The following is an 18,343-nucleotide window of genomic DNA, read 5'->3' as shown; positions in this document are numbered from 1 at the left end:
AAAAAAATGTGCTATATACATACAATGGAAAATTATTTAGCCTTAAAAAGGAAGGAAATTCTGACACATGCTACAACATGAATGAGCCTTGAAGACATTATGCTAAGTGAAGTAAGCTAGTCACAAAAGAACAAACATTATATGATTCCACTCACATGAGGTCCCTAGAGTAGTCTAATTCAGAGAGGCAGAAGATAGAATGGTGGTTGCCAGGGGCTATGGGAAGAGGCGAATGGGATGTTATTGTTTAATGGGTATAGAGTTTCAGTTTGAGAAGTTGAAAAAGTTCTGGAGATGGATGGTGGTAATAATAATTCCACTAAATACATCAAAAATGATTAAAATGATAAATTTCATGTTATGTGTATTTTACTAGAAACAAATTTTTTTTGTTGTTTTTTTGGTTTTTTTTTTTCCGTTATGCGGGCCTCAAACTGTTGTGGCGTCTCCCGTTGCAGAGCACAGGCTCCGGACGCGCAGGCTCAGCGGCCATGGCTCACGGGCCCAGCCGCTCCGCGGCATGTGGGATCTTCCCGGATCAGAGCACGAACCCGTGTCCCCTGCATCAGCAGGCGGACTCTCAACCACTGCGCCACCAGGGAAGCCCGAAACAAATGGTTTTAAAAAAGCATGAGGGCTTCCCTGGTGGCGCAGTGGTTGAGAGTCCGCCTGCCGATGCAGGGGACAAGGGTTCGTGCCCCGGTCCAGGAAGATCCCACATGCCGCGGAACGGGAGGGCCCGTGAGCCATGGCCGCTGAGCCTGCGCGTCCGGAGCCTGTGCTCTGCAACGGGAGACGCCACAACAGTGAGAGGCCTACATACCGCTAAAAAAAAAATAAATTAAAAAAAATTAAAAAATAAAAATAAAAATAGAAAAGCATGAAACAAAACTTACTATAATGTGTGATCCAAAATATTTGACACACACAATGTAAAAATATACGAGAAAAAGGAAGAAAATGCAATAAAGTTATTGAATATTATAGTGGTTATCACAATACAATTTTTCTTTTTCAAACTTCTTTGTATTTTCCAAGTTTTCTACCATTTATACCCTCCAGTCAAGACTGTAAACCCCACAAGGGCAGGACTGTGTCTTGTTCACTACTGTATCTGCCCATCTAGACTGCCAGGCTTCTCACAGAACCTGTTGGCTAAGTGTCCATACTGGACACTCATGGTATGACAGGAGAGTCCTGTGGTCAGTGCCCACTTTTTCTAGGGGTGGCCTGGATACTTCTGAAGCAAGAAACGCTGGGCCAGCTAAGAATGCCACTGACCTTGTGAAGGTGGTACCTCTGAAGTCAGGTCTACAGACTGTGGCTCAGTCTCAAGCTCAGTGCTGGTATCAGAAGAAAAGGAAGAGGGGACCATTTCCCTCTGGAGACATATGGCACAGGAGGCCAGCCCAGTCCAATTCCAGAATCAAGACTGATGTCATTTCATTCCCTACAAAAGCTCCTGTTGGGCTTCCCTGGTGGCGCAGTAGTTGACAGTCTGCCTGCCGATGCAGGGGGACATGGGTTCGTGCCCCGGTCTGGGAAGATCCCACATGCCGCGGAGTGGCTGGGCCCATGAGCCATGGCTGCTGAGCCTGCGTGTCCGGAGCCTGTGCTCCACAACGGGAGAGGCCACAACAGTGAGAGGCCCGCGTACCGCAAAAAAAAAAAAAAAGCTCCTGTTGTCCCTCCTCCCCTACCCCCTGGTTCCAGGCTGGCTGGAGAACTGGGTAAAAACAGGCCTTTATCCTGGGGTTGGTCTTCCCTTCCAACCAGCCCTCCTCCTTGGGATCAGGCTTTGTTCCTTGCTTTACTGAGTTGGATATTCTCTCCCAGAAGAATGGAGCCTCTAGGTCCCGTCCCAGGGGAATAGACAGAAAAGCTTTTCCTTTGGTGTCCTCCCTCCAAGTGCACACACACATCCCCAGCTGGACCCAGCGATTACAGAAATAACTGAAACGAAGACCTCCAGTAGCTCTGCGGCTCGGCACAGGAGGCTGCCTATCTCTTCTCCACAAGCTCTCTGCCTCCCAGGGCAACACCAAGCAAGTGCAAGGACCATATATCCAAACTCCAGCACATGCCTGGAGCACCAGCTGCCTTTACTATTTGCACCAAGTTTCTTGAGACGGTCAGTCTGCTCCAAGGCCCTCAGCGCTGGCCCAAGCCCCATGACGCCCTGGGATTGGCCACTACTCTGCCCCTTACACCCATGCAGAGAATAAAGAGCTGCCTGGCAAACAGAGGGTACCACTGGAAACCACTTCACTAGGGAAAACAGAATGTGAGCATTTCCCCATGCATGGCCTCTATCTGTCCCCTAGGGGACTTTCTAGGTGAAGAAAGAGGGACAAAAGCCAGAGTCCCGCTTTCTCAGGGCTCAGCTCCTGCCACCTCCTTACCACGCATAGTTTCCCCAGGTAACCTCATAAAATGGTTTCCAGCACCAGGTCTGTGTTGAGGATTCCCAAATCTATCCCCAAGCAAAGGACCAAACCCAGACACCGCAAACTCAGTACATACTAATCTGAACTCAGTATCTCCCCAAACGTGGTCCTTCTCCATCTCTCTCTAACTGAAGACGAGTACTACTGTGGTAGCCTGTATAATGGCTCCCCAGATATACACATTCTAATCTGTGGAACCTGTATATGTTACCTTACGTGGCAAAAGGGACTTTGCGGATGTGATTAAGGATATTGAGATGCTAGACGATATCTGGGTGAGCTCAAGGTAACCGTACGAGTCCTTAACAGTGGAAGGGAGAGGCAGAAGAGTAGGTCAAAGAGATGTGACATGAGGACTTGGCCTGCATTGCCAGTTTTGAAACCGGAAGACGGGGCATGAGCCAAGGAAGGCATGTAGCCCCTAAAAGCTGGTAAAGGAAACGGAATATAGCCCAGCTGACACCTTGATTTTAGCCCAGTGAGACCCATGTCAGACATCTGACCTCCAGAACTGTAAGATAATAAATGTGGTAATTTGTTATGGCAGCAATAGGAAACTAGTACAGCCACTAAGCCAGAATCCCAGGAGTCATCCTCCAGCCCTCCCTGTCCTCCTGTGCAGCCAGGCTGGCAGTCACTGAGGTCTGTTGACACTTCCTCCTCCCTCCTCAGCAGCTCTCAAATCTGTTCTCTTCTCTCCATCCTCACTGCCACACCATGGGTTGGCCTTTTTTTCCCCCTAAGGTAGAGTCAATGTACAGTAGTATGTAAGTTTCAGGTGTACAACAGAGTGATTTACAATTTCTAAAGGTCATATTTCATCTAAAGTTATTATAATATGTTGCTTATACTCCCTTCATCCTACACTTGGATGGCCAACACTGCTCTTCCTCACTGATCTCCTGCCTCCTGCCCTATTCAGTTCTTCACTCTGATGTTCTCAAAATGGGATATGATGTACCTCTTCCCTGCTAAAAAATCCTCCAACGCCCACCCCTACTCCAAACCTTCAGGGTAAAGTGCAGACTTCTCAACAAGACCACCGGGAACTGGGTCCCCCTCACCTCCTCGGCCTCACAGTGAATGAATGACTGGCAGATCCCTGACACACTAATGATTTCCTCACCTCTGAGACTCTGCACAGGTTGTTCCCTTTTTCTCTGCCCTCTGCTCATCTTCAGGAAGGCTCAGGTGTTACCTTCTCTGAGCTGGGTACCTGTGCTGAGTATCTTCGGTTTGCTCTTCTAGGTCCATCCCCACCGTGGCAGACAGATCCTGAGGTGGCCTCCACGACCTCTGCCTCCTGTGTTCATGCCTTTGTGGAATCCCCCCTCCATTTTTTTTTTCAAGTATTTATTTATTTATTTCGCTGCACCGGTCTTAGTCGCGGCACGCGGGATCTTCGTTGCAGCGTGCGGGATCTTTAATTGCGGCATGTGGGATCTAGTTCCCTGACCAGGGATCGAACCCGGGCCCCCTGCATTGGGAGTGCGGGGTCTTAACTGCTGGACCACCAGGGGAGTCCCGGAATCCCCCCTCCTTGAATGCAGGTAGGACCTGGGACTTGCTTTTAACCAACAGAACATGGCTAGGTGATAGAATATCACTCTTATGATTATGTTACATTATGGAAGACCATGTCTTGCTAGCAGTTGCTATCACCATTGCTGGCTCTGAAGAACTTTCCAGGACTCTTGCGAGGAAAGAAATTCTGCCAATAACCTGAGGGAGTTTGCAAGTACTAGATACTTCCCCAATGGAGCCTCAGATGAGAATGCAGGCCAGCTGACACTGATTGCAGCCTTGTGAGACCCTAAGCAGAACACTCAGCTCAGCTACACCTGGACCCCTGACCCAGAGGAGATGTGAGATTATGTGTGCTGTTTTGACCTACTAAATTTATGGTAATTTGTATTGTGGCAATAGAAAACCAACACACCCACCTTGCTCTCTGCCCTTTAAGGCTGACCTCTGTGGGGCTTCTGAGCCTTCTGGCTTCCACTTGGGTTCAGCCAGTGGAAGCCCTAAAGGAAATCAGAGGGAGGAAGGAGACAGAGATCAGGGCTCCCTCCCTTTGAGACTACCTGAGGCTGGCCATGCTCCTCGACTGAAGGTTAGTGCTAAAGGTCACTCTGAGGAGGGACACTCTACACAACTCTTTCCTTCTAGGTTCTCAAATCTCACTCCCTCCTCTGGTCCCTTCAGTGCTAGGAGAGCAGCAGCCAAGCCAACCACTAGCCCTGCATCAGTGCACTATCCTCTATGGTGCCCTTCCTTTATAAACAAACCCTCCCCCAGTTATCCTACTTTGAAGGTACCAAACTCTTTCTTGTTGAGACCCTGACCAATATAGGGCACCTACCACTCGTCCTTACTCCTATGCAAACCACCGTCACAGGACCCTCCTTGCTGTACTGTAACTGCCTTCCTAGCTCTCCCATTAGGACTGGATTTGCCCCTTTTTGCACCACCAGTGACTGGCAAAGTGCTTAGTGAAGGCTTTTTGCTGAACAAGGGAACAGAGTGAGACTAAAATATTTACTAACTAGACTAAATCTGAGAAAAGAGGCAAAGTTTTACAAGATTCATAATACTGGTCAAGGGATAAGGAGGCAAATGCCAGCCCAAGGTTATGAGCTGAAGGGCTTAAGCAGAGTGGTGAGCCAGCCCAGCAGTGCAGGGAAGCTGGGAAGTGAGGAAGGGAGACACAAGAGATTCTTAGTCTTGGGCTCTTGGGCTCTTTGAACCCTCTGGAGGTCCCAGGGTGGACTTATGGAAGAAATTGCATAAAACTGTACTACCCTAGGGTCCTAATAAGATGCTAGAGAAGAGTCCAGTGACATAGGCAAGCATACGGGCAGTGGAGGTCACCTGAGCTGACACAAAGCCCAGCTCCACCACTTGCTAGCTGACACCTGGGCAAGTTAATTTCCATGTGCCCTGGTGTCTCCTCACCTATTAAACTGAGAGAAGAATATTTGCTTCATAGGGCAGTTGGGAGGCTTTTAATGGATGGCACAGTGTCCAGCACCAGCAAGTACCCAAACAGAGAAGCCAGTATTCATCCTTCCCTTGCTCAGTGCTCAGGAGAAGCAGTCCTGCTCATCATTTCTCCCTGAGAACAACAGCAGATGCCTCTAGCTTCCCTACCCTCTAGACTCTGCAGCTTAATCAGCCCCATCCTTCAAGAGCTGCCCAGATCTTCCAGCTTTGCCCAAGTTCCTGACCTTGGATCCCTCAAACCAGGCCCAAGATTCTTCCTGACTGCTTCCATGCTTTGAGTGACAGCCATTACAACAGAATTCAGTAAACAATTACAAAATAAACATTTGCAAAGATTATGTTTTTATTTTGAACAATTCACAATTACTGACACTCCATGAGCCGTTTTGAAATGGTGTTTGGTGAGTACACAAGTACTATTCGAGGTAATAAAACTTTGTAAAATTCTTTTCCAGTATGTTTATATGGTAATATTCTGATAGTGAAGGTTTTTAAAACACTTCCAGCTATATTATATTAATTTTGCACAATCTTAAAGGAAGGGAAAAAAAGAAAGAAAGAAAGAGAAAAACCGTATCAGTTGAGACTCTGCACCCTCACACTGAGCTGGGATTCTCATGAGGCTACAATGCGAGGCAGGCACCTTTGAGTTTTAACTCTGAGTAGCAGATACTCTTTCTACTACAACCAGACTCGTGGAATGCATTTGCCTACTCAAGTAGATGTTTCCTGAGATCCCTTGCTGGGAGCCAAGTACCATGTTCCCACAGCATTCCTCAAGTTTAAAAACAGTAGCTCCCAGGACTGATTTAGCTGAGAACCGAGCTAAACAAACTACCTGTCTCCCAAAACTTAGGGTGGCTTAACTCTATCCTGGGCTTTCAGTGAGCAAAGAGCTTCCCAGACTGAGAACTGAATCTAAGAAAAGCACCAAGCTAAGAGCAGCAGACGTTTTCTCTGCAGAATGGTGAAAGCTGATCACCCTCCCCTACTGGAGACCGACTGTACCTTCTTTCCTCTACTCCCATCCACCACCAAAGAACCCAAAGGTCAGTCCCCAGAGGGATTCCAAGCCTGCCCCGTACTCTATAGGAATTCTGGGCCAAGGAAGAACCTGGTGCTTGAGTTTCTTGGCATCACTATGACAGCCCCCACTCTTGGCTTTGGGCTAAAGCAGCATCTATACAAAGATCTTTTTTTTAAAAAAAAAAAAAAAGACAGGCTAGGCCAATGGCGGCAAGATCACAGTCTGATTTGGGAAGTGAGGTGCTGTCTGCACACAGGTGTACAGCCTGAGGGCTTCTTACAGACCCAAGAGCCAGGGCATCCTGCCCAAGGACTTTCTGTCCACCCACTAGCCTCTAGGACTCTGGGAAGTCGGCCACCCCAGATCGAGACACCTGAAAGATGGGAATGGGAAGAAACAAATCTTTTTCGGCATCTCAGTTCCCCAAGAGCAAGGATTGTACTTATTGTGTGTTCTGTACACGGGCACATCATGTCACAGTTGAGCAAATGCTAAATGATAATAATATTCCCATTTCTGTCCAAAAAGATAATTAGGCTGAGACGTTCAATGACAAACAAGATAAGACAGTATTAAAAAGCAATGAGCTTTCCTCTTAGTCACTGCCAAAGTTAGACTCAAATATCTTAATGGTATTTCCTTTGAGCCACTTTGCTGTTTTCTTTTTAGGGAAATAAAACCATCACTCAACTCTGTTCTCTTGCCTTCACACCAATGCTGAGTTCCCAAATTACCAGAAAGGTTTCCTAAAACCCCACTCCTGCCCCCATAATATCATCCCTTTGCTTCCCTCATCAGTCAACAGATAACAGATAATTTGTTGAATGTCACGTTCTTTGTATTGTCTTCAAATTCACCAACCTCATCCTGCTCCGCTGTCCTCTTCTTACCAAGCCCCAAGCATATTGGCCTTCTTTCTGTACCTTGAACACCTCAAGGTCCTTCCTACGTCAGGGCCTCTGAACTAACAATTTTCACTGCCTACAATCTTCACACAGTTGGGTGACCAGAGCATTGTACAACTCCAGGGAGCACAAACTGCACTGAATAATATGAATGGTGCCCCTAGAGTTGCAAGACATGACAGCCCTGGCTGCCACCTTGTCACTGAAGTCTCAGTTCAAATGTGTCTTCAAGGGCTTCCCTGGTGGCGCAGTGGTTGAGAGTCTGCCTGCCGATGCAGGGGACACGGGCTCGTGCCCTGGTCTGGGAAGATCCCACATGCCGCGGAGCGGCTGGGCCCGTGAGCCATGGCCGCTGAGCCTGCGTGTCCGGAGCCTGTGCTCCGCAACGGGAGAGGCCACAACAGTGAGAGGCCCGCGTACCGCAAAAAAAAAAAAAAAAAAAAAAAAAAAAAAGAGTGAACCATAATGTAAACTAGAAGGCATTAGCTAGTAATAATGTACCATACTGGATCATCAATTGTAACTAATATACCACTAATGCAAGGGAATTAGTAACAAGGGAAACTATAAGAAGAGGAGAGAAAGGGTATATGAGAACTCTTTGGGCTGTCTGTTCAATTTTCTATAAACCTAAAACTGCTCTAAAATATAAAGCCTATTAATTAAAAAAAAACATTACAGTAAGTCCCCTACATACGAACCTTCAAGTTGTGAACTTTCTAAGATGCGAACGTGAGTTTGCATGTCTGATCACGTAAGTTAGTTCACGTGTCTGGTGTTGTCTGTAAAAGTTTGGTACCTAGGCCAACTTTGTTGGGCTTAAAAACAAATTGGACTTATGAATGTGCTCTCGGAGTGGAACTCGTTCATATGTAGGGGACCTACTATACAGGAATTAAAATGTTTTAAAAAATGATGTGGCAGTCTGCATCGATATAAGGACAGAGGAAAAATATATCCTCTGCTGGTTATGTCACTCTGCAGGGTGACAAGACAACTTTATTTCAGAATAAAAATCCTTCCCATGTTGGCCCTGCAGACACCTCAGCTAGAAGGTATGGGTACTTCCAGCTTTGAAGTGTTCCTCATTTCTATACCTCCTCCCCAGAGAGAATTATCAGATAGCCCACACATTCTGGGCAACATATGCTCTGGGTTGTGGGAATGCTGGGCAGATCCTTGACCACACAGGAAGCATGACCATGTGAACTTGACATCCAAGCCAGAAGCATCACCTTTGTGCTCGTAAGAGCAGACTTTCCTGGCAACTTACTAAAAATGACCACAGTAAGGCTGCAGAAGCCTTGACTTGAATTTGACACAGGATCCTATCACCTACCCTCTTGCCATTACCCGACAGAACTCTTTCTTCTCTACAAAGTTACTTCAACACCCAGCTCAACATTTCCCCTATAAAGCTCTTCCTGCTTAACTATTCACACTCCATTAATCCAAGATACCTTTGAACTGAGGCACACGATAGTAACAGAGGTCCAAGGGGGGACCTTCCTCCACACGCCCACACAGGTAGAGGAAGGGAAGGGTGAGGACTGTTGGAGCCAGACTACCCAGGTTGATAGCCCAGCTCCAGCATTCCCTGGCTGGGTGATTATTTCCTTAACATCTCTGTGCCTCAGTTTCCTTATAAAATAAGATTAATAATATCTACCCCATGGAGCTGTTGTAAGGATGAAATGAATTTATATAAAACACTTAGAATAGTGCCTTGCACACAGTAAGAGCTACAAGTCGTCTGTAATTATTATTACATGTTTTAATGAAGCACTGAGGACCACAGGGTGAGGGGAGACAGCCATAAGTCACAGAAGTCAGGCAAAGCCTAAAGTTGCTTCCAGCCCCAATCCTCACTGTCGCCTTCTTTCCCAGGGACTCTGCCATCTCTTATCAAGCAGATCTTGGGTTTTTTCAAGGATAGAAGCTCGGTATGACTTCTCATTGTCCCCCACCCAAACATATCACCTTCTCCAGCGTTCTGCCTGTACTGGGACTCAATATAGCTCTGCTGGTGGGGTGTGCCGCGCAGCCTGGTGCTCTGTGGAGAGCTCGGCAGCAGGTTAGCGAGCTTCGAAAGTATGTGCAGGGGTGAGGAGACTATTCCCATGGGGCTCAGGTCAGAGAGGACAAGACCTCTCCACACACTTCCTAGGACCAGACATCAGAACGGAGCTACTGAAACAGGAAACATAGTTGACTGGGAGACCTCAAAGGCAGGACAGAGGAATGAATTTAGGAGCCAAAGGCCAAAGTCCTGAGTCAGGACCTCTGAGTCAGAATGCTGGGCAAAGGAGATGCTGGCAAACCCAGACCCAGAACACAGCAGGTGTGAGGACCAGCATGCATGGGAAGATGGGAGTCTAAAAGGGTGGGATGGCAGGGAAGAATCCTGGGGCTGAGAGATCTGATCACATCAAACCCATAAAGGCTTCCAAGTTTCTGCCTCTCTCTGCAGGAAGAGGAGGAACTCTCCCAATGCTGACAGCCTGGCAGTCACTCCTGAATAATCAGGTCTCTCAAACTTTTAAGTCAGTTTGACTGGGCCAGCTCAAGGAATCTCTTCCCAACTGACCCCTTACTGCTGAAGGACTCCTTGAATCGGAGAATTTAGCATCTCTACACCACGGAGGAAGAGAGAATCCATGCTGCAAATGAAATGCTTTACAAAGGATGAAGCCACACACCCACACAGATCTGCTAGGAACCCCACAGTGCCTCAGGTCTTCCTGTGGTTACAAAAGAAAAGGAATTCTCAACATTTCAAAATTCAGAGATTTGGGGCCTGAAATCCAGCCCAGAGTGGTGGTTTCAGTCTCAGGGAGAGCTCTATCCCCACTGCTGGCCCTTATTCCTACCCCAGGCCAAGACCAAGGGTGCCCCACTCTTTCTAGGTAGGCCAGGCCCCCTGTCCGTAGCAGAGAGCACCACCAATTCGCACAATCATCCTGAAACTAAACACCTCTGAGATGAAAGACAGAGGGAGGGACCAAAGCTTCAGGGAGGCCTGCCTTCCAGTGAACCTACAAAACTCTTCCTCGGCCTGCTGTGCCCAGCTAGGGAGAGGGCTGGGACCTGCCATCTGCGGGTGGCTCAGAGAGGAATTCCACTTGTCAGTCTCCGGAGAACTTTGGAAAGAAAGCAAAGGCCAACTAGAGGAGAGACCACACTCCCAGGCAGGTATGTTATGGCAAAGGCAGAATCTCAACTGGAAACCCCAGGGAATGAAATGGCACGTTAAAAAGTTCCTGCCAACCAAGTTTTGAGGAAGGCAAATTAGCAATTCCCAACTGCAGGGGACCAAGGCCACACAAAACAACAAGTGGGGGCTTCCCTGGTGGCGCAGTGGTTGAGAGTCTCCCTGCCGATGCAGGGGACACGGGTTCGTGCCCCGGTCCGGGAAGATCCCACGTGCCGCGGAGCAGCTGGGCCCGTGAGCCATGGCCGCTGAGCCTGCGCGTCCGGAGCCTGTGCTCCGCAACGGGAGAGGCCACAGTAGTGAGAGGCCCACGTACAGCAAAAAAAAAAAAAACAAGTGGAAAAGTTAATCTGTATCCAGTGTTTTAATAAATAACTCATTTAGTGCAGAGCCCAGATGGGAGAAACCCAAAGGGAAAAAGAGGTTATCCATCAGCCCAGCAGAGGCAGCCATGGGAAGCCAGTCAGCAGCAGTTCCAGGCCCCAAGGGAGCAAGAACTACTCTACACTCCGTGGACATACCTGCCAAGAGGCCAGCGTTTGTGGGGCAGAGCCCAGATCGACCATGGAGGTAGAGCTGAGGTGTGGGCTCTACCCTGTGGAGCTGCCAGCCTGCAGGCCAACACCACACAAAGACTGTCTTTGGAGCCAGCCCGGCGCATACAGCGGATGACCTGCACAGTGGAATCCCACCAGGGAAGTCTGCCTGAGATCACAAACACACTCTGCAACTAGCCAGCCTCCTGTGCCTTGGTTAGGCCCCCTGTAGTTTGGGGCTAGCCAGGGCTGCTGGCAGGACCGGGGACAGCCCGAAATCCTCACGGAGAGTGGCACTGAAGCCCCCCTCTTCCACAGCTCTGCAAATCCGCACATTCCAGTCCACAGCTGCCTGGCCACAAAGGGAAGGGCCAGAGCTGCAGTCTTCCGACAAGCACTTGGCAGCTGAAGCTCAGCTGTCTCACACCTCCCAAGCTGGGGGGAAGAGCACCAGGACAGTCTCTGCTGCTGAAGTCAGTTGGCGGTGGCCTTAGGGTTCCTAGAAAAGCACGTTGATCTCCCGTGTGGCTGCCCTGACCTGCAACTTGCTCCATCTCTCCAACTTTAGAAACAGCCTCTTAAGAACCTTTAATCCAAACAAGTGCTCTCTTGTCCTATTTCCTTTAGTGACTGTGAACAGGGAAAGAACTTGGATGGAACTGGCCAAACCAAGGCTCATCCAGTCAGCTCACTCTTCTCCCCTCTCCGGGCTACAAGGGTGGGGCTGCTCCCCTTCTGCTCGCTGAAGCAAGCCTGCCAGGAGCAAGAAGAAACGCAGGGGACCCCTAGGCTTCTGCCTGTCCCTGTCCTCAACAAGCTGTGAGGATAAAGAAAGATCTTAATGGGAAGAAGTACACAGTAGGCATTTCATAAATGCTGCTGACTGATTAAAATGGAAAGGCAATACAGAACAGTAGCTAAGAATATAGGCTTTGGGGTTGCTAGAACTGACGGTCAGTTTACCACCTGTGCAGTAAGTTCTCTAAGCCTAAATTTCTATATCTATGAGCAAGAGGTAATAAGAATTCCTTATGTCATAGAATTACTATGAGGATAATACAAAGTGATCATTTTATATAAAGAACTTAGCACTCAGGACAGGAATAAAGACGCAGATGTAGAGAATGGACTTGAGGACACAGGGAGGGGGAAGGGTAAGGTTGGATGAAGTGAGAGAGTGGTATGGACATATACACACTACCAAATGTAAAACAGATAGCTAGTGGGAAGCAGCCGCATAGCACAGGGAGATCAGCTCGGTGGTTTGTGACCACCTAGAGGGATGGGATAGGGAGGGTGGGAAGGAGACACAAGAGGGAGGAAAAATGGGGATATATGTGTATGTATAGCTGATTCACTTTGTTATACAGCAGAAACTAACACAACATTGTAAAGCAATTATACTCCAATAAAGACGTTAAAAAAAAAAAAGAACTTAGCACTAACCTGCAATATAGTAAAAACTAAAAAGAGGGCTTCCCTGGTGGCGCAGTGGTTGAGAGTCCGCCTGCCGATGCAGGGGACACGGGTTCGTGCCTCGGTCCAGGAAGATCCCACATGCAATGGAGCGGCTGGGCCCGTGTGCCATGGCCGCTGAGCCTGCGCGTCCGGAGCCTGTGCTCCGCAACGGGAGAGGCCACAACAGTGAAAGGCCCACGTACCACAAAAAAAAACAAAAAAGAAACTAAAAACAAAAAGTTTGCTTATATTATTACCTTAAAGACAAACAATGCCCTGTACACTGAAAGAAAGCATAGAACGTTTTATTTTTATTTTTTACACTTTTTAAAAATTGAAGTATAGTTGACTTACATTGTTGTGTTATTAGTTTCTGGTGTACAGCAAAGTGATTCGGTTTTATATATATATGTTCTTTTTTCATATTCTTTTCCACTATGGTTTATTACAGGATATTGAATATAGTTCCCTGTGCTATACAGTAGGACCTTGTTGTTTATCTAGCATAGAACATTTTAGATGTTAGGAGACCCTGCTGCTCTCATTAACTTGCTGTATGGCCTTTGGCAGGCTACTGTACTTTCTAAACTGCCCAATTTAAGGGAGATGGACTAGATTAGTGTTTCCCATTTGTCTGTGACAAGAAATAATACTGAATCATACTTTAAAAAAAATTCCCTTCTCAACTGTCTTTCAATTTTTTTAATCATAGCTAGGGCCAGGTTCTATATGGTGTTAGCATGTCTTTTTTAATACCTCGCTTGTACTTACTAACCTCTTGAACAAAGAGAAAGCTGGCCTCAGGCTTAGAATCTTCTGTGACAGGCCACTGTATTAAGCTAGAATTTAATAATATTGCTTTGTTATCACTGTGTTTACTTCCATAACTACCTTTAAATTACAGCAAGTGATATTGGTTTCCATAAACGGTAGTGATTTAACTTTTTTTTTTTTTTTGCGGTACGTGGGCCTCTCACTGTTGTGGCCTCTCCCGTTGCGGAGCACAGCCTCCGGACACGCAGGCTCAGCGGCCATGGCTCACGGGCCCAGCCACTCCGCGGCATGTGGGATCTTCCCGGACCGGGGCACAAACCCGTGTCCCCTGCATCGGCAGGCGGACTCTCAACCACTGTGCCACCAGGGAAGCCCTGATTTAACTTTTAAGAATATATTTATATCAGGGGATGGTAATTTAAAGAAAACATAAAGTAGGTAATATACTACAGGTGGCAAAGGTTATGAAGGCAGCACTAAAAATTTTGGAAATACTGGGCTAGAAGATTTTGAAAGCTCCTCTCCTTTCCAAAAGTGAATGTTTGTGCCCTAGAGGTGTCAGACTGCAGATCTCACCCCAGCCCCTTCCTACAAGGCTCCTCTCAAACTTCACTTCCCCCCGGAGCTTCTTCCAATCCAGCAGCCTGACTATAAGTCACTCGCTCCACTGTGCCCCCAGAACACGTTCTACATCATGGATTTGCAGCATTTATTTACCCAGTACTGTAACTATCTCTTTACATTTATCCTCCCTCTACAACATGTGCTCCTTAAGACAGGAATTTTGTCTTGGCATCTTATCCCCAAGACATCTATTATGGTGCTCTGTGTCCGGTACAAAATAGGACTTCAGCACTTGGTAAATGCTGAATAAATGAACCAAGGCTTCTGCCCTTTGTTTTCACTGAATGAGAAGTCAAAGGCAGTGTAAGAAGAATGTTGCCAGAGAGTCATGTGCCATAATTCCAATTCAACACCTCTTAGCACTTAAGCTGGGTGATAGAGCACTCATCTTTCTGACCTCAGTTTCAAGCCCTAAATTATATGAGAATCAATGAATCAGCTTTAAAGAGGGCTCACCACATGAAATGTTTGGAAAAGCAAACTTTTCTTCAAGAAACTTACCAGGATCGAGAAGAGACCAGTCACACCAGCACAAGGCCAATTACAAAGGTACTTTTGACTTCTGCAACATAGACCAGAACTGGGTAAATATCCAAGAACATTCCTTCCACATCCTTCTAGTGGCAGGTTTTAATACCAGAAAATACTAGGCTCGAGTGTGGGGTGAAAGCCCAAATGAAGGTCTCACTATTGTCATGAATGACATCTGAATATCAAAGTGTTTTATCACATAGAAATGACACACATATATGAGGGTACTGCTAAACAAAGAAAGGCCCTTTTTCAAATTCAGAGGTTGCCCTTTCTGAAATATGGGACTTCCTCAATTATGTTCTTCATGTCATTTGGGCCTTAGACTCATACCTCATAAGCAGGTAGACTGTAAGATTCTTTAGGCCACATAGAAAACAGTATTCTTTTAACTGGAATAAATCTGTCAATAAAAAGGTACAGGCTAGCTGCACTAAATATCCTCTGCAGGTTCTTATTAAAAATATAAATTAAAGTCCAGCACAGTCCCTCTACTCCCTGCATCTGTTTGCTATTCTATCTCCATTATTAATAATGCAATGCAGGGTCTTGATTCAGGCAAGATTAATTCCCTGTTCCCAAAGCCTTCGGCTGACATTGCAATGGATATGTTTGGAAGGCTATAAAGGCAGGCCCAGGAATTGCTGCTGACACATGATCAGTGAGGGGATGGGGCCTGGGCCTCCAAGCTTAACAAGAGAAAAGAGGAAGTTGGGTTGGGCCTGTGATCAGAGCGGTGGTACAGCCTAGGAGTTAAGAGCTCAGACTCTGAACAGCTCAATTCAATCCTAGCTCTTTTACAGCCTACAGGCATGACTTTAGACAATTCATTTAACCCCTCAAGGGACTCAGTTTCCCCATGTATAAAACAGACATAACAAAAGAACCTGATAAGATTGTAATGCATTTGACAGGATGATGAAAGATAGTAAAAAAAAAAAAAAAAAAAAAAAAAAAAAAAAAAAAAAGACTATTAGCATCTTCTTCCTCATCATAGCATCATCATCTCCAGAATCAACCTCTTAATGCTGAGGCAAGGTAGGAAGAGCCCTGCTACTCTTTCAATCTACACACGCTAAGCAGCCACCACCAAGATACCAAAAAGATGGTATAAGAGGCAAAAAAAAGATAGTATGCAAAACAAAAAACAGAAAAGGACATAATAGAAAGAGAAATCATGGACTTCCCTGGTGGCGCAGTGGTTAAGAATCTGCCTGCCAATGGAGGGGACATTCCTGGTCCAGGAAGATCCCACATGCCATGGAGCAACTAAGCCCCTGTGCCACAACTACTGAGCCTGTGCTCTAGAGCCTGCGAGCCACAACTACTGAGGCTGCATGCCACAATTACTGAAGCCCACGTGCCTAGAGCCCATGCTCCTCAACAAGAGAAGCCACCACAATGAGAAGCCTGCACACTACAACGAAGAGTACACCCTGCTCACCACAACTAGAAAAAGCCCATGCCCAGCAGTGAAAACCCAACACAGCCTTAATTAATTAATTTTTTAAAAAAGAGTATGGACTCTGGAGCCAGACTGCCTGTGTTAGAATCCTGGCTCCACCACTTCCAATCTGTGTGACCTTAAGCAAATTACAGAATCTCTTTGCATCTCACTTTCCTCAACTGTAAAATGGGGCAAATATTAGTACCTACCAGTATTTTAGGGTTGTGGTGAAAATAAAATTAGTTAATACATATATATATAAAGTGATTAGAAGAGTACCTGTCTCATAATCAATGCTTAACTGTTAGCTTTTATTATTACTGTGGCTATTTTTTCAACTGACAATGTTTAACTTAATATTAAAATGTGTTTAAATTCAGTGATTATGGAGGGAAGTAGGGCAGGCAGGTAGGAATTAGAAGTATTACAGGGCAGCAAATGGAAGAAAGACTAGGACAAAAAATGTACTGCAGGGACTTCCCTGGTGGTGCAGTGCTTAAGAATCCACCTACCAATGCAGGGGACAAGGGTTCAAGCCCTGGTCCGGGGAGATCCCATATGCAGTGGAGCAACTAAGCCTGTGTGCCACAACTACTGAGCCTGTGAGCCACAACTACTGAAGCCTGCGTGCCTAGAGCCCAGGCTCCGCAACAAGAGAAGCCACTGCAATGAGAAGCTCCTGCACCACAACGAAGAGTAGCCCCTGCTTGCTGCAACTAGAGAAAGCCCACGCACAGAAACGAAGACCCAACACGGCCAGAAATAAATAAATGTACAAAAAAAAAAAGTGTACTGCAGCTGATCTGAGCACAGATAACTGCAGGTTAAAAGGAAGTAGGTAAGATCGACAGAGGGATAGAGATGGATATAGTCATGATAAAGCAAGTAGAATAAAATGTTAATGGTAGAATCTAGGTAGTGGTACATGAGTGTTCGCTGTAAAATTCTTTCAGTGTTGTTTCTTGTTTAAAATTTTTCATTATAAGATAGAGGGGAAAAAAGGAAGTAGACCTAGAGGAATCAACCCAACATCTGGGTTATAGCTGTGCTGCCTGTCATTTGAGCTCAAACATCAGAAAAAGCTTGGAAAAACCTAATGGTTTTGGAACTCTTGCTCACCAACACTTTCCTGCACCAGATGAGCAGAGCTCAGGTGATGACCTGGACCACCTTGGCACAAGGAGGTACAGGCAGAAGGCAGAAACCCAGATGTTCCATGTGAGAAATGCCAATCTCAAGGGACTATGACATTATCATCCCTGCTCAGGAAAACCTCAGGAATAAGGCTCAAGGCTAAGGAACAGGGAGATGGAAGGGCAAGTGTACACACTCACTCATGGACTCTGTTGTCGCCATAGAGATCACTCAGGCCAAAGCTGATGTAGTGCCAGTGCTCGGGGATGTTGGCCGAAGGGCTCCCCACATTCCTGTACATGCTAACATAGTCCAAGGGGTCTGGGCCACCCAACCTGCAAAAGACAAAACACAGGAGTGTCAGTGTGAGCCTGAAAGCAGACAATGTGAAGTTGAGGGGCTCTACCTTACAAACCTAAAGACCCCATCCTAGAGGAACCTGGGGTAAAAGATAACTAAAGGGAGGCCACACCTCTCCAGGATAAGACCAAAGGATGGGCAGCTGGAGGCAGCCCAATTCCATAAGCACAAGAGGCTCCTTTCTCCTATCTCCAACAGGTAGAACCTCCTTCAGAAATAAAACAGACTTATTAATATGTATAAAATGGATAACTAATAAGAACCTGCTGTATAAAAAAGTATTTTGAATTAAATTCAAAAATTCAAAAAAAAAAAAGAAATAAAACAGACTGATTGGTTGACGCTTTGGCTTCCTCCTGGTTCAAATTACCAATCCCAAGTGGGATTGGCAGGGATTATCTCTCTTCCACGGTGCCTATAAACATGCCAAGCTTCAAGGCAAGAAGCACATCAGTCAATCAATTGGCCTCTGTTGAAAGACCATCCTGATCATCCCCAATGGGCATTGTTACTGGAAGCAGAGGCTCAGCTCCACTCCTGCCTCTTAGACAGCTAATTCCTGAAAGACTATATCGTGCCCTATGTTAATTACAGTTTGTTCTAAACAGACCCAATGCCTCCAGACCCCAGCCCGCACCCCCCAGACCAAAGCTGGTCTTTTATCATGGAAGTGACAAAGGCCAAACTTAGGCTAGCTCGGCTCTGCAGAGAAATGAAGCAGGAGCCAGGCTGAGAGCCCTATGAGCTCTTGCATCTGGAAGATGATCCCAGGACACAGCTGCCTCTAAGGTAGAGCTGGAACATTAAATGATTTCGGGCCTCTGAGAACCACATTAGACTTCCCCCATAATTCCAACAGAGAGGCAGTTGAGGAAGAGATTCATCC

At 46.6% G+C, this 18,343-nt stretch overlaps 1 protein-coding gene across 3 annotated transcripts in view; it reads right to left on the bottom strand.

Moving 5' to 3' along the window:
• SUFU (SUFU negative regulator of hedgehog signaling) overlaps window positions 1–18,343 on the bottom strand; it is a 105,156-nt gene that overhangs the window by 83,027 nt on the left and 3,786 nt on the right. For all 3 annotated transcript variants that reach the window (XM_007470411.1, XM_007470409.1, XM_007470410.1), the window contains exon 2: window positions 17,298–17,432. In XM_007470411.1, the coding sequence (XP_007470473.1) occupies window positions 17,298–17,432 (135 nt within the window). The remainder of the gene's footprint in view (window positions 1–17,297; window positions 17,433–18,343) is intronic.

The sequence above is a fragment of the Lipotes vexillifer genome, unplaced genomic scaffold (genome assembly GCF_000442215.2).
Source record: "Lipotes vexillifer unplaced genomic scaffold, Lipotes_vexillifer_v1.1 scaffold916, whole genome shotgun sequence".
In the NCBI taxonomy this organism is placed as follows: Eukaryota; Metazoa; Chordata; class Mammalia; order Artiodactyla; family Lipotidae; genus Lipotes; species Lipotes vexillifer.
This window is presented reverse-complemented; position numbering and strand designations above follow the sequence as displayed.